The sequence below is a fragment of the Hippopotamus amphibius genome, chromosome 4 (genome assembly GCF_030028045.1).
Source record: "Hippopotamus amphibius kiboko isolate mHipAmp2 chromosome 4, mHipAmp2.hap2, whole genome shotgun sequence".
In the NCBI taxonomy this organism is placed as follows: Eukaryota; Metazoa; Chordata; class Mammalia; order Artiodactyla; family Hippopotamidae; genus Hippopotamus; species Hippopotamus amphibius.
The window spans coordinates 69120380-69148207 of NC_080189.1; the positions used below are offsets into that span (position 1 = coordinate 69120380).

At 36.3% G+C, this 27828-nt stretch overlaps 1 protein-coding gene across 3 annotated transcripts in view; it reads right to left on the minus strand.

Annotated features, from left to right (window-relative positions):
- Window positions 1–25729, minus strand: part of MEOX2 (mesenchyme homeobox 2) — a 74800-nt gene extending 49071 nt beyond the window's left edge. For all 3 annotated transcript variants that reach the window (XM_057730201.1, XM_057730203.1, XM_057730202.1), the window contains exon 1: window positions 24868–25729. In XM_057730201.1, the coding sequence (XP_057586184.1) occupies window positions 24868–25381 (514 nt within the window). In that variant the 5' untranslated portion in view covers window positions 25382–25729. The remainder of the gene's footprint in view (window positions 1–24867) is intronic.
- Between the last annotated feature and the right edge of the window lie 2099 nt (window positions 25730–27828).

Below are 27828 nucleotides of genomic sequence, written 5' to 3' on the forward strand. Positions count from 1 at the left end.
TAGGGGCTTTCACAGAGCAAAAGGTGTTGTGCTTGAGTAGAACAGTTATTGTCATGAAGTATTTTGCTCTGTGAGGCTACCCCTTTTCTGGACCTTTGCCCAGAGACAGCAGACTTTTGTTAGAACTTTTTTTGTTTGTGTTTGTTGGTGTTTTGAGGTGTTTGTGTTTGTTGTCTTCTCCAGCTCTGAGTCTGGGACATAGAAGGCAAAAGCCAACTAAGGGACCTGACCACCATGTCATTTCTCGGTGTCAAAGTCCCTAGCCAGCCTGCCTTCCTTTCTCTACCTTTCAGAATTTTCTTAGGTTTGTTTTACTACAGTGTCCAGAATTTTCAGTTGTACTTAATGGAAGGAATCAACAAAAGTACATTTATTTCATCTTTCTGGAAAAAGAAGCCCCCAAATTTACTTCTAATGTATAAACTTATTTATAAAGTATGCAATGTCATTTTAAAATATGAGTGGTGTAGAAACCATAATGTTTCGTGTTTTTTGCAAGCAATTTCCATGTGTTTATTTTCAAGTTTAGGGATTAGTAGTAGGAGAAAAGGAAATGAGCTTTTACTCTCCTGTGTGAAATGCAAATTTCATGTCTATGTCTGTTAAATGTCAAAGGATGACTGTCTAAACTCAGATTTTTAACACTTGAGAGTAAACCGAATCAAGTTTATTTATTTTTAAAAGTTTTATGCAATTTAGGTCCTTCATTCTCCTTCCACAGTTGATTCAAGTATTTATTTTATTCTTTTATCAAACACTCAAAACAGCAACTCTGTGTCAGACACTGTCCTATGCTCTTGGAGCTAAAGGCTCAGTATCTGCAATCAAGGTTAGGAGATACAGATTCATATAAAGTTTTAATGCAAATGATTCATTCAAAAACAAATACCGTATGCTAACATATATACAGAATCTAAAAAAAATGGTACTGATGAACCCAGTGACAGGGCAGAATAAGGATGCAGATGCAGAGAATGGACTGGAGGACACGGGGTTGGGGGGGCGGGGGGCGAAGGGGAAGCTGGGATGAAGTGAGTGAGTAGCATAGACATATTTACAATTACCAACTGTAGAATAGATAGCTAGTGGGAAGTTGCTGTATAACAAAGGGAGATCAACTCGATGATGGGTGATGCCTTAGAGGGCCAGGATAGGGAGTGCGGGAGGGAGTCACAGGAGGTAGGCAATATGGGGATATATGTATAAATACAACTGATTCACTTTGGTGTACCTCAAAAGCTGGTACAAGAGTGTAAAGCAATTATATTCCAATAAAGAGCTAAGACATAAAATAAAAGATGCACAATAAGCTACAAGCCTATTGAGAGGAAGGGAACAAATACCTTTTCTAGGGTGAGTTAAGGATGATTTTAAGGAGGACGTGACATCTGGGGTGGGTCTTAAAGAAGGAGTGGAATTTCTGTAGATGTAGATATAAGAGTGTTCCAGACAAAGGAAATAGCAAGAACAGAGTCTTACAAACACAAAAGAGCAAAGAATGCCCTCCCTTTGGAAAGTAATGCTCTGCTGGGGTTGAAGCCTAGCACATGAAGAATGCTGGAGAAACACTGGTAAGAAAGTGTGGGCTGTGAGCAACATGGAGTATATTATTAATTTGAAGGTTCTAATTGGCTAGGATTAGATGGTTGTGCCTTCAGAGCAAGAACCTGAACCTTATTCCTTAGATTCTCTCCATTTTCCTCCCCACTCACCCCTAGGAGTTCTCATTTTAGGCACTATTGACCTTTGGACTAGATAATTCTTTATTGTGGGCACTGTCCTGAGCATTGGAAGATGTTTAATAGCATCCTTGGTCCCTAACCAATAGACTCCAATAGCATTTACCTACCTTCAAGTTGTGACAGTTATCTGTCTCTATATATTGCCAACTGTCCCCTTGGGGATGAAATCACCCTGGTTTGAAAACAACCAATCCCATTTTAAAAGTTCTAGCACTGTGCTTGACACATAGTCAGTGGTCATTGAAGGATGTTTAAATCAATGTTCACACTTACATTTAAAAAATGAGGAAGGAAGCACTGGGATAAACTAGAGAGGGATTCTTGTAAGGATACAGGTGAAAAATAGCATTTCTAAACTAAGAAATTAGGTTAAGGGAAGTATTAAACAGTTGTTCAGAATGTAAAATTGATAACCTTTGATAAGTAGATATATGAATAACTTTCCTATTAAAGTGGTTTATCTTCCTTATTAAACTCTCATGATCTGTAGCTGGGATCTTAGAGCTAAGCTAATTAGCATGATTTAAGAGAGGAATATTCAAATTATTTATTTTACTCTTAATTGATAAGTACATTAACACATTCATTAAATTGACTTGGTCAAATAGGCACCTACATAATATATGGGGCTGAGCTTTTAGACACATCTTGCTTTTTAAATTAACCACACTTTTTTTTTTTAGAAGTATAGCACTTTGCCAATGCACTCAATACGCACATTATAAATGACTGAATGACTGAACAAGTCGGGGAGATGAATCAATCATCCTAAAAATATGATCAACTGTTTCAAAGTGGCCTTCTTGAATGGGTTTTCCATTTATGGCTGAGCAAACACACACAGTTCCCTGTGTAACACAGAATGAATTTATTATATGACTGGCAATGATTAGGGCAGCGCTCTATAACCACGAAAGAAAGTCGTTCTCTAAAAGAAGCTAATGTCACAAAACCTGAGCCTGTGGTTTTGGCGTTATTAGCACTCTATCTGCTTGAGCTAGCTGACAAATTTTCCAGTAACAGATAATGACTGGCTAGGGTAGCAGATATAGGTGCTGCTACCAGCATAATTATATTTAATTACATAATATGAGATACCATTATGCAATGGAAAGAGTCAAGTTCAATAGGGTAAAATAAAATAATTTTGTAGTTAGAACTTTGCACAGTTAGCCATTTCATATTTATTTTAAGCAAGACCATCTTTACACCCTGGAATTAAAAAGGACAAGACCACTGCTCCCCCCACACTATACTTTATTCTCTTTTCTGGTGTTGACTAAGAAAATCTGGAGTGGAAAATGAACAATACTACTCCTATTTGCCTTCTGGATTATTTTTGAAAAGGAAAAACAAAAGACTATTATTTAGAGAATTCAATATTTAGCAACTTTGAGGTCTTCAAGAAATGGTACCATATTAATGTAATACATGATACTTGTTCTTCAGGGAAAGGTTTGATTTTTAGTGTTTTTCAGTTCTCCATTTTCTTTTTTTTTGTTTTTAAAGCTCTTTATTGGAATATAATTGCTTCGTACTGTTGTGCCAGTTTCTGCTGTACAACAGTGAAACAACTGTATTCATACCTATATCACCACATCCCCTCCCTCCCGCAACTCCTCCCTCCCCTCCCTATCCCACCCCTCTAAATCATCGCCAATTATCAGTTCTCCACTTTCTTAAACTAAAAGCAATTAAGCAGATACGGAAAGAAATCTTGAATCGACTCTATAAAGTGGATATATCAAATGGCTCCTATAGTATGAGAAGAATATCAGCTGTACAATATTCCGATGAGATTTTAACTGTCAGCAGATCAGAACCTGAGAATGATACTGGATTCAAAATAATGGAATAAAGATAGGATTGGAAATTAAACATATTTTGTAGTTGCCAGGCAATATAATTTTTTAAGGTTGAGTAATGCATTAATCCCCTATAGGAATAAGCAGATTTTTAGTTTCCATAGTCTTATAAGCCAAATTTGGATATTTTTGGCTTAAAACAATGACGCAGACCCTCATTCCTTCAACATTTTTCCACATCCTCTTTAATATCCACACAGTGCAGTGACTGAGTATTTTTGGTAATTTATTTGTATTTCATCCTGAGATTTCTAAAGAATGAAACTACTTGAAGAGATTTATGATTTAATGTCCTACATGTGAAAATGTAAAAGCACAGGTCCATTTAACCGATCAATGTTTCCCATAATTAGAAAGTAATATCCTAACAGACAATGAACTCTTCATATTCTGGAGGTCAAAGTCTAAGACATTATCAACACTGTGGGAACAGAAGGCCTAGACTTAAAAGGCCTCTATACCTTTTTATCAAATAATTGAGAAATGAAAATTACTCAAGCCTCAAACATATTAATATAGTGGTCATTTCCATACTGTAAATAACCAAAGCTAAACCTTTGGTTTAGAAAATCAGTTTTCCTATTGCAGTTGCCAGTGACTGAGGCTGCACAGAGCCTACTGATACAACACTCTTTCGTAGCTACAAACTGTATTTTGTTTAAAAGTATCAGGAATCTCCAAAAATCAATATAATTATAAATTTATCGATAATAAGGTGATAAGTAAAAAGATTCAATTTTAAAAATGATGAAACTCTCAACTTGGTGTCAAATCTGTTAATCTCAAGCAAGAGAAATTTCTACAATAATTTTTAAAATATCTGATGGCATAGCACTAAATTTATTTTTAAAAGAAAAAAATAAATGTGCAAGTTTTTTGAAGGCAGAATCATTATAAATAATTGCACAGTGCAGGCATCCTTAAAGCAGTGACAGATTTTTAAGCAGGCAGTGAGAAGCCTGAGTACTGTCATGGCATCATTCCAGTCACTGGACTATTGGCAGACACAAAACAACTTACTGTCTTCATCTCCCCAGTTACACAGTTGGTCCTTTCTACATCATCTATTTGAAATCTACGTATGTATGTATGTATGTATCAATCTATCACCTGAGTTAAGAGGTTTATCAACTTTGAGATGAAGAAAGTTTTTAGCTCAAACAAAAATTGTAATTTGGAGCAAGTGTGTTTTGCTTTTGTTTTTTTTTTTAGCATTATGATTCTTACAATAAATACCAACCACAGTAATTTGTGCCCACAGAGCTAAAAACTACATATAAAAGGCAACCGGTTAAGAGAAATTTGCTCTGTTACTGAGACGAATAAATTCCTTAATTAAAAATAAAGGACAAAAACAAAATTTAAAGAAAATAGCAACGTATCACCCTTTGAAATTTAATTTGGAGATATACTTGAGTTTCCTTTTTTTATTTCCTTTGTATCTTAATTGCTTTTCGGTCTTTCTAGGAGCTTTAACATTTGGCTTCTTTTTTTGGTCTGGCTCTTACTTGACTTTGTATTTCTCTACTGAATTCTTGGTTAGAATACATGTGCATTTACTTTAAAGAAACCCATTTATTTTGTTGAGATAAACAAAAATAAAACATAGGTCTGGAATTCTCTGAAATTAAATAGCAAACAAACAAAAGGCCTTCAGTGATGGATGCTTGACGTTTACTCCTGAACCAAGACCCTGGCTTTCTAATAAACGTTCTTATATAAGGATCAATTGCCATTTGATTTAAAGTAGAAAATGAAATAATCTAAAGATAAAACAACTATAGGGCTAATTCAGTTGGGGGCCACAGGCCTCCAGATTCCTAGCCTTTCCTCTTCAAATTTCCTAGGTTTCCATAATTCAGGCTTTCAACTTAAGTTTCCAAGGGCCTTACAAAGTTTATTCTTGGCTTTGTCTCTGCTCTTTTGCTGAACGTCAAGGTCTGAGGTTTGTTTGAATTCCTGCTCTGTGGAGATCTGCTGGACTTTCTAGCAGGTGTGAAGACCCCATGGCTCCTTCTGTTGCATCTCATTTCCACTTATTAAATACTTTATCTTGGAGGATGAAGCAAAAGTGACTTTCGTGTTTCCTGGCAGTCTCCTGCTTCAAAGAACTTAATAGTGATTTGTTTATTTCAGAGGAAATGGAGACCAGTCAGTGATGACAGATTTATTAGTTAAGTGGACATCACACACAAAAAAACCTTTTCTTACAGTTCAGGCTTTCTTCTAAGCACACTCTAAACGTTCAAGACAATGTTATACATTTTGGCAAATCAAACCCATGTGATCCAATATAGTCACATTTGTGAACTGATATGACTTCTTCCACATACATTTCCAGAATAACTTGGAGAAAAGAAAATGAGCAATGAAAGCTAATATCATCCTAAACTAAGAGAAAAAAAGCACCCTGATGAATTGGTAACACTGAATATGTTTTGGAAGATAACTGAAGGAATATTAAAGCAAAAAGTGATGAAACAAAAGAATTCAAGAAAGATGTCTGGAATTGAGAAAGAGCACTTGCAACATCGGGAAACCCTCAAATGCCAAATCACGAAGTAATCTCAAGTATAACAACGCTATAGATTTCATTTTTATATTAATCACTGATAAAATATATGTTAATGTTTACATTTTCTGAGTAAATATGAAGAATAGACATCAGCTCCAGAATGGCCCAGATTACTCCTCCTCAATAAATGACGAATTTTACCGGAAAGTAAATGTCAAGCAAGGCAGACACTGAAATCCCATCAAAGGAAATTCTATCCCTTCCAGATTCAAACAAAAGTCAGCTAACTAACACAGTATTCATTCAAACCAAGTGGACAGTGGTAATTAAATGATAATATTGCTAGTCTAGGAAAGTATATTTATATGCTATCAATACCCTTACTGTAGCGATCAACTCGATGATGGGTGATGCCTTAGAGGGCTGGGACGGGGAGGGTGGGGGGGGAGTCGTGGGAGGGAGGGGATATGGGAATATGTGTATAAATACAGCTGATTCACTTTGGTGTACCTCAAAAACTGGTACAAGAGTGTAAAGCAATTATATTCCAATAAAGAGCTTTAAAAAAAAATACCCTTACTGTAGAAAGTGAAGAGTTGAGCAAGAAAAATTTTAGCTATTTGACATCTTAATAAATAAATGGGGTGAAATTTTCAAACAGCAGTTTATAGAAATAAGAGAAAGTTCCTGAACTGGAAGTTATTAACCCCAGCTCTGCATACATTATTTTAGGGGTGCCACTCTCTGAGCCTCAATTTTCTCGGCTTTAAGATTGAGAGGGTGGTTATGATAAATTCTAGAATCCCTTCCAGTTCTAACATTCTGTGAAGGTGTTTAAATATAGTCTGCAGGAAAGTCTTAACAGCTCTCAAGATAACAATGGAGAGAAATGCCAAGAAGACTAAAGGAGGGAAACCTAGGAAGGACTAAAAGTTATTTCACTTGTTTCACAATATTCTACTAAAGTCAGCCCTTGAAATATGGGAGAGCTAAAAACATCACATCATACCTATAAATGTACTCCACTATGTCCTCCATGGGCCTAATCCTCTCCTTCCTTATCAAGATACTATCGGCATCATGACACATATAATACAGCACATATGTATTTAACCAGCTAGCAAAATCTTTTATCTTTTGCTGTGATTTTATCAAATAATATCCTGGGAATAAAATTTCTGAATTACAAAATATAGCTACCTACAATCAACTACTGCCGCACGAACCTCGTGCGTAGGACAAAGGAATGCTTAAATCATAAAAATTAAAGATATACATGAGTGTCCTAGGGACTTTTGTGCATGAACCTAGGAGCCCAAAACCTACTCTACATTTCATATCTTTAATATTCAACTAGGACCCTCATCTTTTTCTCCAAGGGTGACCTGATCCAGGCTACCGTTTAATAGATTCCTATGTACTCGTGGCTTTAGAAGGGAGAAGTAAGAAGTGAGCTGAATTGAGGGAGGTGTCATGTACTTTCTGAAACCTCCCTGGATTTCTCTGGATGTTTTCATCACCTTTGCTACATTATTATTTCTTCTATGATATTGCTGCATCTAGTTGTTTCCATCTTTGCCTTCCCTACTATGCTGTGGACCCCTCGAGAAACCTCAAGGTGTTCTATTCATAACAGTCTACCCATAGCACAGAACCAAGTACTCTGGCACTGAGTACTCATTTAGTGAACTATGAGTTTGTGAATTATGAGGCTACTGAAATACCTCTGGTATTGGTGTATGTGTCCTGTGTGTTCTGGGGGCAGAGGGAGGACAGGATACAATTTGATACTAATTACCATTTATCTAAATAATCTTTCTCTGAGTTACTTGTTTCTAAGGAATTCAGCTTTATCTAAAACACTAATGCTGCTTCCTAAGATGAATAGGTGATTCAAAAAGAAGTGTAATTCTATTAGAAAGTGTAAAATGAGAACATATTTTGTGTTTTGTTTTTTGTTTTTAATATTAGAAGGGTAGAGAAAATGTGAGAGTATTTATAGCTGAAATGAGGATAGCACAACTACCTCATAAAGAAAATCCCTTAATAAAAGTTCTGCTTGTGACTCGTGTGTGAAGCAGCCCCTCCCTCATTCAGCACCTCTTTAGGACGCAGTTAAATTGTGGAACCTCTTTATTCCATCCACTTTGAATAACATATTTAAATTTCCTATTGGTTTAGTTTGGCTTTCTCATAGCCTGAGTTTTCAAGGTAAAACCATTCAATTTGGAAGTCAACTACTTCTACTGTGTACTAACATCCATTCAGCTACTTTATTGCATTTAACTAACATACTTCAATTAATGATGCATTTAAAAAAAATAGATGCATTGCCTATGCAGACTATTTCTTCTAACTGGTTTTCATAAAAATATAATCTCTATTACTGGGTCCATGGAAAAACACACTTTTTTTTTTAAATTGGGAAAAACTAAGACTTATTTATATAAAGTAAAAAACCAGTTGCCATTAGTAACAGAGATGACCACATCTACACATTTACACACCAATGGCCACCAACCTCTTATGAGCAAATTTTCAATACAAAAGTAAACTCATAAAGTTCACTCACTGACAACTACTAAAATGTTTTTCTTACTCTTCTTCTACACTGCCAATAAAACTTTATTACAACTTACATTTGGTCTGGCCTGATTCTGTTCCAAAATCTCTCAAAAAACGAGAGTTGCCTAGACACGTATGCTTGGCCCAGTGCTATAATGTATATAGTTGCTTTTCGTATTCCTAAGATAGTCTGAATGAAACCATTAACATTTCCTACATGAATATACACTCTCAACTCATAAATTCTAACATGAAAGTAACTAGTGATACCTTTGCTTAATATTAGTATTAATATTTCCTTTTCTCCCATAAATCGCTACCAGTTCAATCATCGATTAGGTACCAATTAATCTCTATTAAAAATGAATCCGCTGATGAACAGTCCTGCTTCCCACATATTCAAAACTCTGTGGTTGGCAGCTTAATTATGTAATGCATGGCTGCAGCCAAACAGGTGCAGATGGGTCACAGGACAGATGTGATACCCCCTATACTTCACTTTTCCTTGCATTTGCTCTTTTCTAATGTCAAGATGAATATTTTATCCTCATTTTCTTCCCCCAAAGTTAAAAATCTTCTCTAATACACTCTTCTGTTTGTCAGCTACCTGACTTGCAATTCTGGAATTCATATCAGGGAAAGGAAAAGACCAAATCTATTGAGAGGCTTTAAAAGTTAATAATTCTTTGTCATTAATTGCCACTGTCTGATTCTATTAAGTTTTCATACTTTCCCCCTGGAAAATCTAGCCTAATTCCTGGCATGTTCCCCACCCTTTCCCAGAAAAATGTTCTCCTCCCTATTCCTCAAGAGGCCTGGAAGAATCTCCCTAGTTGACCTTACATTTTTGAATATGCGTTCATTGTTTGCCTTCCCACTTCCAAAATTCTATTATTTTTTACATTCACATTCATCATTATGTTGTGATTTACTTCATTTTAATTCTGTATTTATAATTCAACAATTTAATATCTCTCATTTTGCTTTTATTTTGATAACTGCCCAATGCTTATACATTATGTTTAATTAACAATTATTTTAAGATACACTTTGGCCTTTTCAAAACCCTGAATATATTTTATTTTAGTAAACATTTGGTTGAGTAAAGCAAGCATTATCCAAGAAATCTTTTAGCAAAATAATGCTCCTAACATTCTAATTTCAGATATTTTTCAACTTTTAAAGCTATACTTTTAACTGAATTTGGTTTTCTGTGGTATTTGAATTTTCATTATCTCTTTTTCCACCTGAGAAGGTTCCCATCCTTGATGACACTTTCACTAGCTGAAGGGGCAGAAAATTTTTCTTTTTGTCTAGAAGCACTGTTCAAGTGGACTTTCCAGCAGATTGAAATGTTCTACATCTGCACTGTTCAATACATTAGCCAATTAGCTACATATGTCTAGGGAGTATTTAGAATGTGTTTACTGATACAAAGGAACTGGTTTTTAAATTTAATTAATTTTAATTAAAATTTAAATGCTCATATATGGCTAGTGGCTACCGTACAACACAGCATAGGAGACTACTGTGATTATTGGTGATAAACACAGATATACAAATGGCCATTTCTAGGAATTCTGTAATATTTTATTGAGCGACCATGTCTAACACTGCTCTCCATGTGCAGCAAAGGATAAGATTTAGAATACAGGGTCCCTGCCTCTCATAACTTTTTAACCTAGAAACAAGAATATTCTATTGGTAGTTCTCTGTCTTGGCTAGACATTACAATCACTTGAGAGCATTTTAAAAGTATCAGTGTTCAGATGAAACAACAAGATATCTGAGATTTGTTTCAAAGGAATTGGGACAAGGTGAGGGAGGAATGGAATGGTATAAATGAGTCAAGATTTGCCACCTGTTGATCTAGGTTGAATGTGATGGGCACCTGAGGGTTTGTTATACTATCACCTCTATTCTTTTAATGCTATAATTTCCCATTCTAAAATTTAAAAAAGCCCAGGTCTACTCTAGATTAACTTAATCATACTCTATGAAGCATGAGAATTTTTAAAGAGTAGCCAGATCATTCCAGTGTAACATCAGTGTTGAGAGTTACTGGTCTGAATAAAGTAATCTCATGATACCATGTTAATGAAAAGGTCCAGACGCATGGAAAACCTGAAAGTTATTTTTCTTTATGAGTTGAAGGAATTGTTAAAATAGAATCAGTATCAGAGTCATGGATAACAGATTTTTTAAAAATAAAATTGTCAAAATGTTTTGTAATATGGATTAATTTTACCTCTTTTACAGAAATAAATGCTAACTTGCTTGTATAAATAAACTTACTGCAAACTTTCTTTCCATGAGACAGTTCATGTGATATGTGACTAAGCTCAAAACCACAAGTGAAATGATGTTTTTTAGCATGCCCACTTCTCACTGTCCTTGCTCTCTCCTTACGAGTGAGGCCACCTTATGTGTGCTCACTTGTCAGTGTCTTGGATCCACATTCTCTAGTCACGTACCATTGGCTGAATCTGGTTAACCAGTCATACTTAAAGCAGAATGACAGACTGAGGCATCATGGATTGAATCAGCATCACTATATCAAGGCACTCAGAAAAGGGATTTTTCATTTCTTTTTTAAAATTCAGTGAACTTGAAAAATTTGAAAGTTATCTATCTTCTTTTTCAAATCACCAACTATTTGTGCCACTATCCAACACTACAATACAAACTGATCAACACTTTGTATTGCCTGATAATTTCTAGTTTAATTTTTTGGCTTCGTTAGACAGATGTTTTAAGTACTATGATTACTTGACTGTATGTAATGTGCAAAAGCTCAACAACTCATAGCATAACTGCACAGAATGTTCATAGACTCTCATGTCTCATCCCAAGATAATGGAGACATTCCTATACATTAGTTAACAGGAAATTGGGCTTGAACAATCACAAAATTGTTGAAAACATATGCATCTTACCTTTTAAAATGTAGATGATTTTTGTTGACTTATAATAAAGCTTCTAGTAAAAGTGTATTTATTTTTGCCTTGATTAATTCAAAAATGGTAAATATGTCATGTAATCAAAGGCATTTCACTTTAGAAAGCATCCATAAAAATCATTCAGAAACAAACACAGATAATTACTTAAGGTCAATATACACTAAACTCGCTTATGGATTGACCAACAATCTTCTGAATTTGCCCAACTACTAGAATCCTGGAACCAAGAGCCTCAGAAAACCCCTGACACAGACAATTCATTCAACATTAGTGAAACATTTTCTATGCCATAAATGGGATTTACCAAGCACTTACGTGCACCTATCCTAATGCTGGATACCACATTAAAAGAAAAAGAAGAAAGACTTCTTCTTTGGGAATACATATAATTCAAAGACTAGAGACGTGAAATAGAACAGCAGAGAGAACGATGAAGCAAAATTTAACCGTGTTGTTGTAATGTCTGTTATACCACAGACATTAATGTGGTAAGGGAAATGCAGTGATTAGCTTAGGGTGGTATTGACCTGAGAAGGTGTTATGAGCCATATTTTAATGAAATTAATAAATACATATTGGAAAAAGATATTACAGGCTTCAGGATCAAAATACAAAATAAATCTGGCAGGCAGCATAGAGCTAAATACACACACACACACACACAATAGTGCAATAGAACTGGGGAAGTCTGAATAAGATTAGTGAATTTTATCAATATCAACTCCTGGTTATATAATTGTATTACAATATTAACATTGGGAAAAACTAAGTAAAGTGTATCAAGATCCCTCTGTATTATTTCTTACAACTATATGTGATTATACAATTTTCTCAAAATAATAAACGTTTTAAAAGGGGTAGGCATGGGACTTCCTAGGTGGCACAGTGGTTAAGAATCTGCCTTCCAGTGCAGGGGACACGGGTTGGATCCCTGCTCGAGGAAGATCTCACGTGCTGCGGAACAATGAAGCCGTTGCGCCCCAACTATTGAGCCTGTGGTCTAGAGCCCGTGAGCCACAACTATTGAGCCCAAGTGCCACAACTACTGAAGCCTGCACACCTAGAGCCCGTGCTCTGCAACAAGAGAAGCCACTGCAACGAGGAGCCTGCGCACCACAATGAAGAGTAGTTCCTACTCACAGCAACTAGAGAAAACCTGTGTGCAGCAACAAAGACCCAACACAGCCAATAAATAAATAAATTTATTTATTTATTTTTTAAAAAAGGGGGTAGGCATAAAAAAGTTTATTGAGGAAATATTGGTTAAAAAAAAAGCAAAATCAATATCAACAAAATTGGCCCATCTGGTCAACAAAGCCCTTAATGACTGAGTTGGGAGACTGTAGATGGAATCCCATTAACATATATCCCTAAATTCTTAGCGAAAGAAATTGGATAGTAAGTAATATGTAGCATGTCTTAACAAATGGAAGATGCAGAAAATTTTGTGGGAAAAACTCTTAAATGCAACTATGACTATATACATATTTAGGTACCCACATTAGGAATTATCAGAACACAGTTTTAAGCTAACGTTTCGCATTGTGTTCCAAAGACTAAATGAAAGATAACTTTGCCAGAAATAAACTGCTATAAATATATCTATCAAATTATATATATGTAATATGTATGATATCATATCATATATTTAATTATATGTAATATCTAATATTATATATTAGATATATATGATATTAAACAAAATTAATTACACACAAGAAGCAGTACAAGTAAAACCTAGTGATATATCATTGACAGCCAGTAGCCACTCCATGCATATGCATCAAAGCCTATACTTAAACATTCATATTGTAAGTGTAGAATACTTTTAGTTAAATGCAGAATTCCAAGAAGAGGAATGACAAAGTCAAAGTATTACTATATGTTGAATATAGGATTTCATTAGGGAAGAATGAACAGAAATTCAGAAGAGAGAGCTACATCAGAAATCCTGGGGAGAAAGCTAAATTAAGTGCAAGACACTTTAAAGTAGGAATATGAAAAAAAATAGAATGACGTGCAATAGAACAGATTTGGGCTGAGCTGTGTAGGAAAAGGCAGCATGACTGAGTTCTGAATTTAAGTCTAGTGGAGAAGGAGTGGAAAAATATCAGTTGAGACCATTAATGTGAAGGGATTTTGAATGTAAATTAAAATTAGGCAGAAGAGGAATTATTTTTTTATTATTTTGGAATTAGAGTTGTATTTAGATAAAAGAGGAAAAAAATTCTTGGAAGAAACAAATGTATATTTTATGTTTAATTTTTGTTTTGAGGGTCTAGTAAGAACTTAGGATCTGGAATTAACATGAGAGGTCAATGTTAAAGTGTCCAGAGGTTATATGGTTCATTGCACTGGGGTGGAGCAGATGGGTCTGATATTTACAGATCACCGGGAAGACACGTCTCAGCAGAACAGGAGGACAAACAAGGAAGGCACGTCTGGTTAGCAAAGGCAAAAAATGGCCAATCGTTAACATTTTTTAGTATTTTCTGAGCAAAAAGATTATATTCAATTAAAAAATAAGATCGATAATTATTTTTAAATGGAGTTCAAGTTAAAACTTGAGACAAGGAAAAGTTGCTTGGCATCTACTTACAGCTATTTATTACACTGAACACAAAATACAAATATATTTTAGGTAAAGCCCAATTAAACAAAATTTACTAGTATTGCATTAAACATTTTAAAACAGGAAACAGATTCTTCAGTTCACAAATGGCTACTCAAAATATGATTCCATTTACATAAATACCTATTACTTATAGATATCATACAGCAAAGTCCATATGCACATTCCATATATTAAACTTTAAAATGCTATGGCTTATTGTAGGAGGTGTCAAAAATATGCAGGCACAATGGTAACCCATAGCAAGAACTACATCATCAGAAAACTGAAGCTAAGAAAGAATAACAGTGTTCATAAAAGCAAGAATGAGAAATGACCGAGGTAATCATAAATTCAGATTCAGAGAGAGATAGTTTACACACAGGTAAAGCATTTTGTCAAATTTTTATTCACTCAAAAGCAGCAGCCAACATTTTAAATGATGTTGAAATTTACTTTCATTGGGAAGACTAAAAACTTAAGGTTTCAAAACATGATATGAGATTTCCTTTCAAGGGCACTAGGCTGAGGTCATGATATGGAAGTTAAGCTACTTGGCTGAACGAACAGACATTACTTAATTTGTCTGGGTGTGTTCTCTCACCTAGAAAATACATTCATTGAACTGGGTGATGCCTTGGGTCTCTCCTAGTGTCTTGATAATTCTGATTCTAATCATCTGTTGAAACATTATAGATTATAAGTCATGAAGAAAACTGACAAATCAAGCCTACCCTGAAAGCCAAGAGGAACGAAATAGTTGATGCAGTTGGCCCTTTCTTATCGCTTCTGCGTATTACTGAGCATTTAATGTTTTGTTCTTCCTGTACCCCTGTCCCTACCACCTCTCAGCCCTCCCATTATCTAGCAAAGAAGCAATCACTAGTCCTTTGAAACTCTCTCATTTTAGGGATTAAATTGCTGCCAATCTAAGAGCTTTGAAAGAGTTAGCTCCTGACATTTAGAATTTTAATACAGTATTTGATTTTACTATTTATTCAAAAGCAACTGCCACAGATCATCACATATAATATTTTAAAATTTCTCTGAAACACATTTCTGAATTCCCTACATTAAACTGTTGGTGTAGGAGAGGTGAGTAAGCTGAATAGAATGAAACTATCCAATCACCCAGGGCTTAGAACTTTGGTGAGTTTTGTTTTCTATTGCCTCAACCTAAGCAATAATTCTCAGGAATTTATTAAATATAAATAAGTACACAAATAAATAAATAAACAAACATTTCCTTTGAGAAAAAGAACTTATCAACACTATAAAACTGTTTTTATGCATTTTAAGTGAGATATAATACATTTTTAGTTTTTTGTAGTATTTGCATATTTGCCATTCATGAGGGTCTTCAAATGGAACCACAGAAAATAACAAAGGGCTATAATATGTAAATTCTGTCAGCAATGAACTTTATAACACAGCAAAAAAATGTCACATCCAATTTCCTAGTTAACAACAGCAACAGAGACCTGACATTTCGTTGTCATATTTAAAACCCTTTGGTTTAAGTTCTGTTCCCTCTTGACTAAATACCCCTTTGAACATTCCTCTTGAAAACAGGTGTTTGATGGAGAAGTGGTAGGATACATTTGAGAAAGATTAGGAGATGTCAAACACAAAAGGGTAAGAAGTGGGAATCTTAAGTGTTATTAAGTGAAGGCAACTTGAGTCTCTTAACACAGCTTGGTCTAAAACTCACCCTACATTTCAGGAAAATCGCATGCGACTTACAATTCTAGGGACAGTTGCAGATTATTTTAAACAGCAATCTTCCAGGCAAACAATATTTCCTACAGCAATACTAGTAAAATACGAATTAACAGGTAACATAAGAAATTGTTTTCAGATGGTGTATACCCACAACATAATTGCACCGACACTGATAGAAGATAAAAATAACAATTAACACTTACTGAACCAGACGTGTTAGGTACTTTATGTTTACTGATTCACTTTAATTTTTAGGAAACTACACTACAGAGAAGTTAAATCACAGTAAGAGACCGAGGGATCTGTTGTGTTCTCTCAGATCAACTCTTGACATCTCTTATGTGGCCTGCATTCCTTTAGGTTGATGTCTATGGATTTTGTCCACTGAGACCTGTGTGATCGGCTTCTCTATCTTCTGATTATATCTGGCCAATGGGAGGCAACAGGAAATTGGAAGGTATAAAGAGAGGCTACTGCATGATATTTGAGATTAGCTGCAGTCTTCCACCTGAGGTCCCAACTTTGCTGGAAGGCTTCTGTCCTGCTGCTCTCACTGGATTCCAAATTCATGAAAAACTCCATTTGCCCTGTCAGGTTTACAGGTGCTAATGTTTTCCAGTTGTGGGCAGACCCTGAGTGATTCCCCACCCTGTTGCTTTTGGACATACCGCCCACCATCGAAGAGTCACCATCAACCTCTCTTCAGTTATCGCTATGAGTGTGACACCTATTTTCTTGTCTAATGGGATGACAAGGAAATAAGATAAATCCTTTGTGATCTATTAACTACTCACTAAAAGTGCAAAAAAAAAAATAGCATTGCTGTTTCTTCTTATTTTCCCAAACATCTGGGTATCCAAGAAAAAATTTGGTGCTCTACTTTTACGAACAAAGAATAGTTCTAGAAGAAAAGGCATCCATAATTCCCTAAATTTTGAAGGTAGGCGTTCAAAAGATCGTAATCCTGGAAATGTTTATGGCAGCAGGCTCCTGAGTTTGGGTGCCTAACCTCTGGTTTTCCTGTCTTTTCAGTCTTTCTTAGTAGTTTACATCTAGATGCTCTCCAGTTTAATGCATCCAGACTTATTTATACTACAAATAAGGGAAAAAAAATCCAAAGTAAATGTAGCCTGTAGTTGGGGAGATTTTCATTGTTAAAGGTAGTAAAAATACTGAAAACTCAATTTGACTTTTGAAAAATATTAAATAAGAGATATGTCACAATGTCAACCTACCCAGTTGGGAGTAAAGCTCTCTTTGGATGGTTCTTAAAACAGGAAAGCCATTTGCTAAATTACTGGCATCTTACAAAATCAAAGCTACTTTTTATCGATTTAGTTCCAAGTTTTTCATGGCACAATTCTATTTTCCTGAACTGTGTATTTTAACTATCAAAATAAAATCAGTCATTTGTGACATTTACTTGGTATTCATTGTTTATTTGATAAGAGTCATTGCCCACTTTATACTTTTTTTTAACTAATAAGAATACACCTCAGTTTAGTTTGCTAGTTTTTCAGGAAGCTAAGAATACTCATCCAAAAGTTTCCTGTGAAGCTCAGAAAGTTGTAAAAAGCCGCCTCTACACACAACGAATATATTTCACCACTACACTTGCAAATAACTACCATTTGCAAAAATAAGTTTTTATTTGGGTGTCATTTCTGGCAAAACTTTAAGGCTGTATTTTCAAAGAGCAAAACTCTCAGCCTTTAAAATTCTACTGGCATCCACCAACCCAAGCTGGACCCTCCTCTAGGTTTCCACAGAGCCTGAGAGAGAGATGACTTCATCTTAATTATTTTCTTGCCCACAGTCATGTAAGATAACTGGGATTTTTTTTTCTTGTAGCATTATGGAAATCTCTCGAAATGTGTGGAGAATAATGAGCTAGAAGAAGAGAAAAACAAAAGAAAACAAAAACTGCAGGGAGTTGGCAGATTTGATTTCATGACTATCACTGATTATCAGCTTCAACCTACTGGACTCTCCACACAGCTGTATATGCTACAAGCTTAATATTTTATTTTGTAACTGGAACATTTAACATCATATTATTGTCTTTAATGTGGATACTTTAGTTCAGATGATCTGTTATGAAGAAATTAAATTTGGAATTTATCTACTAGTATATATATACATTTATATAAACAGATTATTTTAAAGAGTCCTTTAAGTGTAGCTGCCATGTCCTAGTTAATTCAGCACCTTCCCTGTTTTTTAATACCACTAAACATTCTATCAAAATACAGTAGGGACTAAACTATAAAAAATAGACATCTTATATTCACAATTTCAACCAATATAGTCCCTCTAGCTTCAAGAAACATACCTATAACATCTTAGAAAGAAGGCTTATGAAAACAAACACAAGGATATTTAAATATTGGCTTGGCCGAAAAGTTTGTTCGGGTTTTTCCATGTTACAGAAAAACCCGAACGAATTTTTTGGTCAACCCAGTACGTTGGAAACATTCTAATCAAATTGATTCTATGAAATTTTGAAGAGCAACGATTTCTGAATTTAAATCTTTAAACAAAACTCTAACATTTTCACTACTACGAGTTATTACCTACTAAACTCATATTTGCAGTAAAACTCCAAGGATGTAAGAATTAAGTAAAAAATAATTCAGAAATATTTTAGAATTGTTAAACTTTCAAGGAAATGTTTTTTATAGCTATGTTATGAAAGTAATGTAGATATAATATCAGATAAGTTGAAGATTCAATTTATTAGTTTTTAAATCTATACAGTATAGAGAGCAAAGTAATTATTTTTGAAAGAATTTTCCTCATACAAACCCCTTCCAAAAATTATATATTAACACAGATTTTACATAATTTTTCTTATTCATATGCACATGGAAGAGATCAAAAATTATACCATAAAATAATTTCAGAGCCTTATGAAAATCAATATTCCAATACACAGTACCAAATTTGCAGACAGTAACACGTTAAATTCAGAAATATTATATTGCTGTGGAAAATGTGACATTTGATTTCATGAATAAAGGGATTTTAATTGTATATTTAAAAATTCCAAATATAGAGGAATATCAATAACTGACCCATTCAATTCCAAAGGAATGTATATTTTTACCAAGTAATTTTCAGTTAATTTAGTAAGAAATATTTCAAAAGGTTTTAAAAAGAAATACTCTGAAGTATGAAAACAACTGAAATTTATATGAATGGATTAATAGATACATTATATATTACTTTGTATCATAAAATAATATCTAACAGAATTCCATAAACGGAAAATAAATTCCTTACACTTTTATAATGTAAGTAGAAGATCATTCGAGAAAAGGGGATCCAATTTAAATTAATTCTGCCTCTGCATAGGTAATGCAAATTGAAGGCTGAGACCTAAAATGACCTTTACTATCTTCAGTTTTACTTTATGAGAGCAATAAAATATTCTACAAGGTCTTCTTCAGTTGAATTTTGAAACTTACTGATGACTATGATGCAGAAGTAATGTGGAATATGAGAGAGTGTAGCAACTCATTTTTCTTTATTGTGTTACTCCCTCTCTTCTTGGGGGTTTCAGTTTGATACAGCTATTCCAAGCAATAATCATAAAAGTATATCAAAAATAGGAAAAACATTAATGTTTGATTTTCTTTACAACCTTTACAAAAAGCTTATTACTGATAACTAAACCATATTAAAGACTAAAACACATAAGAGAAATATATTGCGGCAATAATGTGTTTTGCTGTTTAAATATGAAAAATAGTAAATACATCATATCTAACACAATTTCTAATTTGTGGACTTTGGTCTTTGTGTTTTCTCTTTTTTTTTTAATTTTAAATGTAACCATTGGAATCAGTCACCAATATAATAATCCAGGAAATGTAATTTAGCTGGCCACTCAATAATAAATCCTTCTTATTTTATGACTACAATCAAGTGGGAAAAAAATTCTACTCCTGATAGTCTTACTTCATGTGCTAATATATTTTCCTCACAAAATTTTTTATTATTACAAAAAAAAAACAACAATATGGCAAAAATACAAAAAAAATGAAAGATAAACCATCCACAACTATTAACTCAACAAATACTAGTTAAAGAATTCCTGTGTGTATTTTATTTTCTAATATTTTTTCACCCTTATCATTTATCACTCATAAATATTTGTAATAACTATAGCAATTCTTGGGAAAAAAACATGCTCTTAAATTTTAAAAATAAATTACTGAAGTGAACACAGTCTAAAACTAAAATATATTATTGTATTATATTGGTTTTATTTTCATTTGAAATGAAAATCTAAAAAGCCGTCACATTTTTTGTGTGTGTGTGTTCCTGGCTGCCATTTTTAACACAGTAAATTAATGAAATTGCCCAGCATATATATATTTTAATATTGTAAATGAATAAAACTGGCACTGTTACCAGGCTAAATACATGTAATGGGTTTATATGTGGGGATTTTTTTTTTACGTAATTCAGCTATTAATTCACACACAAGTTATTTCTTAAAAAAAAAAGTTAATTCTACTAAATATAGAATTATTCTCCCAAATTTCTCTGAATCTAAAGGGAGGCGTTGTCCCTTTTGTTATATATTTTTTAATTAATTTCTTCAGAGTGCTTAGGTCTTATAATAAATATTATGTTATTATAAATTCAAAAGCTGTGATAGTCTATGTTTTCAAACATAGACAAAGTAATGCTTAAAATATGTTTTTCAGTTTATTAGTGGCGATCAGCTTACAGTGTGCCAACATAATGGTTTCCACTGATAATTACTGTAAGCAAAGTTTAAAATGTAAAATACTTGGTACAGGCTTTTTAACCCAAATGAAAGTTTTAGCAGTGCCATGGATTACATTTGATGCTTTTCCATTTCAAATCAATTATAAATAAAGATATTTACACAGAAATGGAAACTATTTCAATATTTATTTGCATTCTTCCTTCCATCCAATGCTGACTTTCCACAATAAAGCACCTTAATTCTAAAGGAATTGCTGCTCTTGACTTTTGAGTGCAATCATCTGAGAGTGCTCATGTAGGTCAATGGTACTTAGAATTTTTTTTGTCAGGTCATCGTTTAAAAATGTTCACACCTAAAATTAATCTACCACTTCAAGAAAAAGACTGAAAATGGTACTTTTTAAATTCCATAGATTTCAGGCACTTAATTTTTTCAATACTGCCCTATAATCAACTAGATCCAATAGACTGTATTTTAAATTCTAAAGCAAACGCTGAAAAGTCATGATCCAGTAACACAGAGATGAATAATAAAGTAACCTTTTTTTTCCGGAAAACATGATGATACAAGTATCAAGAAAAAAGTGTAATGTAGAGTTAGGATACGTAAGACGTTATTGGTATTTAATTTCCAGCATATTAACATAATACTTGCTTATCATTCTGCAGAGCCAGGCATACAGACAGACATAATTTGACAACAGATATTTTACGACCTTGTAGCCATAATAAAATATTTACCATTTTACAAGAATCTAATATGATTCATAACCTTGTAAAATTGACACCACCAAATCACTTCCTTCCTTTTTTATATAATTTTGACTTTTTATAAAATATTCACTTATATTCATCTAATTAATTTGAATATAAAATACTTGCATTTTATACATAAATGTATACTATACATTTATACTGTATATCACATTACCTGCAATAAAACTAAAGTTAGATTGATCAATCTATTTTGGTGATAGTAAATGAAAGTAGGCAATTTATACTTATTATTACATTATTTGGCGAACAATCAAAGGTAACTGAAGCTAAGTAATTCACACTATTTATAGACATTTTTTCAGAATCACCTGTTTTGTACAGATTGTTCTAAGTACAGTTGTAAAGTTCTGATTTTTAAGAGTTCCTTTGAAGGCATGGCAGACGTTGGCTTTACTAATAATGCTGGAAAGCATAGCAAGTTCAAAGTTGCAAATATGCTTAACACTCAAAAAATAGGGTGATTTTCTATTAAACTTTGTTGTTTTCAGTTGTCGATAAACTATAGTGGAAGTCTAAAGTCCATAAACATTTGCTTCTAGACACTTATGCTTCTTGAGTTTGTATATGCGTGTGTTCATGTGTTTGGGAAAGGAAACACATGTATGCACACTGGAAAATGTTAACATATTATAGTTTTAGCATCATTACCATAGATAAATATTGGGGTTATTTTTCAATATTTTCCAGTGCCTAAAATTCCATTAGAATTTCACAAAGTCATACACACATACACATATTCATACAATCTGGGTATGAGATGCAAGGATACAGAATTTGGTTCCAACTTTGCCCTGGATTTACGTACTACATTTACTCTCAACTAGAAATACATAGAAATCATAAACTGCCTAACAAAATACAAATAGTCTCTATAACGCATGATGCGAGTTTTGTCTAATGCAGTTTTAAAATTTCAAGGGTGCAAAAATTACTTTAACATAATTTTTGGGAAATATTGAAACATTAAAACAGTGCTGTAAGCAATGAGAGATATACGTGTTAACAATATACCAGAATTACACTGACCTTCTAGTTTGCTTTAGTTGCACTAGCTCAAGATGTCCTTATAATAATTTGAAATGAAATAGCTATGAACATAAATTATGGAAGATCAAATACAATATCATGCCAGGAAAAAGATGTGTTGCATTTAAATCTACCTAAATATCTAACAAATATTAACAAATATCTAACAAATATGAATTTGGCAAATTAAATTTTATTTTCAAAGAGTATACAGATATTTAACCAGAAACTATTGTTACATTTCCTTCGAGAAAGTCAAGAGTTCTTTCAAAATATCCCATCAAAGAAAATGTTCATTGTTAACTCCCCAGTGATTCTACCCTTGGTGATGACTAATTGTATTTCCCACTCAAGATGTAATCTATTAATACTTTATGTAGCTGATGAAAACTTTTGTTTTCCCAGGACTTTATCAGCTTCAACATGAAAAAATAAACTTATTTTGTTATATGGTTATTTCCCACCAAAGGAGGGTAGCACTGTTAATATAACTAATTTTCTTAAGAAAGTTATTAAATTAATTGAAGAGAACCAGTTCTTAGAGCCCACTTCCCTTATTTCTCCTCAACCAAAATAACATATGCCTATATGAAAATTCAATTTGCCCTATGTAACTTAGATGCATTGGTTCAGTTGAAGAAGCATAGAAACAATCCATTACACAGGTTTCTCACTACAGAAAGTAAAACGAACAGTAAGAGCTTCTGGTAACTGCAAAAGTGCTGCTGACCAACCTGAACTCAGATCTTCTCATCCCAGAGAAGTTAAATTGTTATCAAATGCTGATTCTATAAAGTGATCATATTCTAAAATTGACTTTTCTTTCTAATGAAGATGGAAACCTTCTTGCTATGATTAACCTTTTAACTCTGTCTGAAGAGTGTCTCACTTAGGGTTAGTAAAAACCATTAAAAAGAGTGATACTTCTGGTAACTTTCTTGGACATAAACTAATTTGTGATGGGGCATTAGAAGTTCACCCTGACCTTGGAATGTAAAAGTCAGATTTTAAGTTTGTCAGAGAAGAATCCATCCCATACTAACACTGAAGAATAACTGAGACCATTGCTGCTGCTGCAAAAAAAAAAAAACAAACCATGAAATATGCGATTCAATCATTACCATTCATGTGAGATCTTACCTAAAGCATTATAAACGACAGACATTTCCCAATCTTTCAAACCAATATCTGGAATTATCTTCCAGGACTGTTAAATCAATTCCGTAAAGAAATAAACTATGTAAATATTATATTAAACAAACGACAGCTTACAAAAAGACGGAACTCAGGTTGCGCTATAGCTACAGAAGAAAACACAACCTCCTTAATTATAAAGCATCGTTTAACAATTTCATAAGGATATACAGATAGGTAAGGGCTTTGAAGAGCTACCTGCAAAACTTTAGTTTCTCTGGATTGCTAAAATTTAGTTGGCAGCCTGTGCCTTCAGGCATCCGCATTCAGTGGGGTTCCCCTTTTGCGTGGCGGCTCTCAAGTTATCCCCACGTTGATCAGTGCCTCTTGCGCACACCCTCGCGTACCAGCGCTCCCCGGGTTGCTGTTTGTTTCCCAGTACTTGTTTCTGATAATACTTAACTGGAGGATAATTTAACTTTCTACTTTTGAAACTTACATTTTCTTTTTGGTTAGCATCACATAAATACAAATACTATTAAGAATCATCTTTCTTCAAGGGTGTGAGGATGTATTACAATTCTCTGACACGTTCTTTAAAATCCTCTGAATTCTTAGACTATGTCTTCTTCCCCAAGAAAGGGAAATTTTTACCATTTGGAACAGGGTGCTATTTAAAGAACTCTGAAATCAGAATTAAAAAAAAAAAAAAAAACTAAAACTTTTTTCTCATATGCTCTGCCAAGTTCCATTGCAAGTTCCAAATATTGTGCAATAATTTGGAAATCCAGTTAACGATGGGAAAAATCGAGCCACTCAGAGCCGGGAACTTGCAAGGGAAAAGTCAAGAAGGGCACCCGCACGCACGCCCAGCGGCCGCTGCATCCCAGGGTGCATTCCTCTCCCCATCGCTCAGATGGAAGGTCACGCTTCGCAATCGATTTCACATACTTGTCACTTGTCCTTTTTTCTCAACCCTCTGGTAAACTAGTTTGAATCTTGGAGAGCTTAACGCAGTTGGCTGAGTGTTGTGCTCGGAAAAACACGTGCCCCCCAAATAAAAGGACCAAAGCAGCCTCGCCGCATTTGGCGGCGAGCAGCCAGGGAGGAAAAGACCTGTACCGTAACTCCCGCCGCCTCACGCTAGTGCGAGAATCTTCCCAGTCATCTCTCCTCCCCCTTTCGCCGAGAGTGCCCGGCGCGCCCTTACCTGAGCTATCGCTTTTCCTCTTGCCGCCACTTCTCTTCTCCGCCTCCGCGGGTGACAGCGCCTGGCGGCCGTAGTCCCCTGGCGGGCAAGCGGCCCCAGTCGGGGTGCTGGAGCCCAAGCTGGAGGAGTTGGAACACAGGACCGGCGGGCTGCTTCCCAGCTCCGGGGGCCCTCCCGAGTCCGGCTGGAGGCAGAGGCTGTGCCGAGCCGCGCTCGGGGGGGAGGACATCTGCGGAAGGTGCCAGTTGGTTTGCAGAGCCTGGTGCTGCTGCTGCTGGTGGTGGTGGTGGTGATGGTGGTGGTGGTGGTGGTGCCCCCTGTGATGCTGGCTGGCAAACATGCCCTCCTCGTTGGGGTATCCCGCGATTATGCAAGACGAGGAAGAAGTGGAGAGCTCGGGGTAGGACATATGGTCAGATCTTCCATGGAGGGCGAGAGAGGATTGGGAGAACGGGTGCAAGCCTTGCGCGGTGGCATGAGGGCTGCGCAGGCAGCCAAAGAGCGGGTGTTCCATAGCATGCAAGTCTCGGGTTCCAAGCAGAAGACTTCACGACGGTTCCAAACGCCACCACCCTCTGTCACTTTTCACTGGAAACCGTGTGACTTTTCCCCCTCCCAAAGCAACAGCCGCCCGCGTTTCTGCAGAGCTCTGATAATCCCGGTCCTGAGCCCTAGCGGCCAGTCTCCTTTACATATAAACACTCGGACCTGGAGGAGCTTCCCTCCGAGCTACTCAGATGTCAAGAGTAGGAGAGGTTGAAGCCAAAAGAAGGTGGTCCCAGAGAACTGCTTTCAGGGGGAAGCGGCTCTGAGAGGTTATAAATAGAGTGTAATGTGAGCTGGGGGCCGGCTTAGGAGCACAGTGCTGACCACATGCAAACTCGCTCCAAAACTCCCGCTCAGTCCGCGCCATGCGCTCCCAGTTCCACTTCCTATCGCCGGCTGGACGCACGCAGGGCGTCCACGCCCGCCCGCCCCTGCCAGCAGCTAGGGCTGAAGGGGAGCGCCCGGCGTCTAAATCCGAACCCTGGCGGGCAGCTGCTCCCCTTCCCACTCCGTTGGCCCGCGCGCGCTGCGGCGCCCGCCAGCCACAACCCCGCGCCCAGTGTCCGACCTGCTCACTTCTCTCACGAAAGGTGTCTTGTCAGTGCCACTTGGGCACCGTCACCTGCAGGAAAGCTTGGGGTGCGCCTAACTGTGGAGGAGCACGAAAGGAGCAGTGGGATTAAGGAAAAAGACCTGAGCTAGTTTGGCGCGCGCTCAGATAAGTTTTTCAAACTTTGCATCAACTCGTGCCTTGCGCGCAGTGGCGCTCCTAGTTTTTTACAGCCGCTGTCTGTGGGTGGGTTGTTAATAGGTTGGGACTCCAGATCCGAGCTTGCAGGGAAGTGACCCATGAGCAAGAAAGGGCCATTCTCAGTGCGGCAAGGAAGGAGATCTGGTGCGGTGGAAGAAGGCCTGGGGCGGTGACAGTTGCAGATGTCCTGACTCTGGCATCCCATCCTCACCTGCGGTGCCACGTGGGGTCTCTTCTTCCTCTGCTTTCCGCAGTGTCCTCCCTCCCGATTTCCTGGTCCCACTCCATTTCCTAGCCACTTGTCCACCAAAAAGAACTTTTCCTGGGTCAGGAGTATTCCGAAGCGATTTCGTCCCAGGCACAAGTGATGTGTATATTGCACGCATATTTCCAGTCTTCTCCCTCAGGAGCCAGCCTGTGTCCCCTCGTTTCCCTCCAGAAATCCACCTCTCTTCCGCTCAAAAATAAATCAGCTAATCGCACCCCTTCCCCTCACCCCGCCATGGTTCCCTTTTCTGAAAAATAACATTACATTTCGGTATCCCTTAAAGTTCGGGTCTCCCTGGTTACAATCTTGCACTACAGAAAATGACTTAGAAAACTTGCCACCGGTGAATTAATGCGAGCGACGGCTGGGCTTTGATACCGCCGCATGCTTGAGGGGCGACACTGTCTGCTGGGGGCCAAGTTGTTTACACAAGGCAAGCACGCCAGCCACGCATGATGAGCTGCAGGAACAGGCGAGTCCTGCCTGGGACGTGGCGCATCAGGAGAATATCGGCCCTCACCTATCCCGCCCGGGACCTCAAATATGCCACCAGCAGCGTCGCCCTGTTGTTTTCATTGTCTCAGGTGTCCAGAGGACGGGCACCAGGTCTTTGAAGTTGTTAATGGGATTAATGGGGACAGCAAACTGGGCCAGACATCTGGTTTGAATTAGGAAAAAGTATTGATTAATCTTTGAGAAATGTCACCAAGGCAGAACCTTTTCCCTAGCCCCGTCCCCAGGCTTCAGCCTGGCCATCTCCCTTTTCTTTTAAGTGGTCCTGTAGAATAGTGGCTTTGCAATAAACCTTTACATCCGTGTGAAAGTTCGAATTGTTTTCCAATGCTCAGAGGTGGGATGGGGTGGGGGTGATCAGGAATTCTGAGATTTGTAAGCGCTGCTTTCTTTAACGGAAATTGAGCCCTATTTTGAGGGAAATTAGTTTTGCAGACTTCGTTTAAAAAAAAAAAAGGCTAAAACTTTTGTTCACCAGCTGCTCAACTTTTCAGTCTGGGTCTGAGCTGGAACCTGCTGCAAGCGTTTGACGGTAAGGCTTTCTTTGCCGATATGTTTTGGGAATCTAATATTGTTTTAGATTTCTAAAGGGGGTGTTCTTCACGTTGCACGTTTCTAAGGGTTTTAAGCGCTCACAGGATGGTGTCCAGGGCTTAGTTCTTAAGAATGTTTCTTCCTGCCACTCCCCACGCCCTTGGCTCTTTAAGGATAAAAAAGGAGGGGATATATTCGTCTAATATCGTCGGAATATTTTTTGAATTTTCATTGTGTTTATGGTTTCAATATGTGCTCTGATATTAAAAGTTAAAGTACAAAGAGCAACATTAAACTTCCCAAACTCGGGTAGCTCCTCTGTGGATTTTGGGTGAAAGCATTAAAGGCT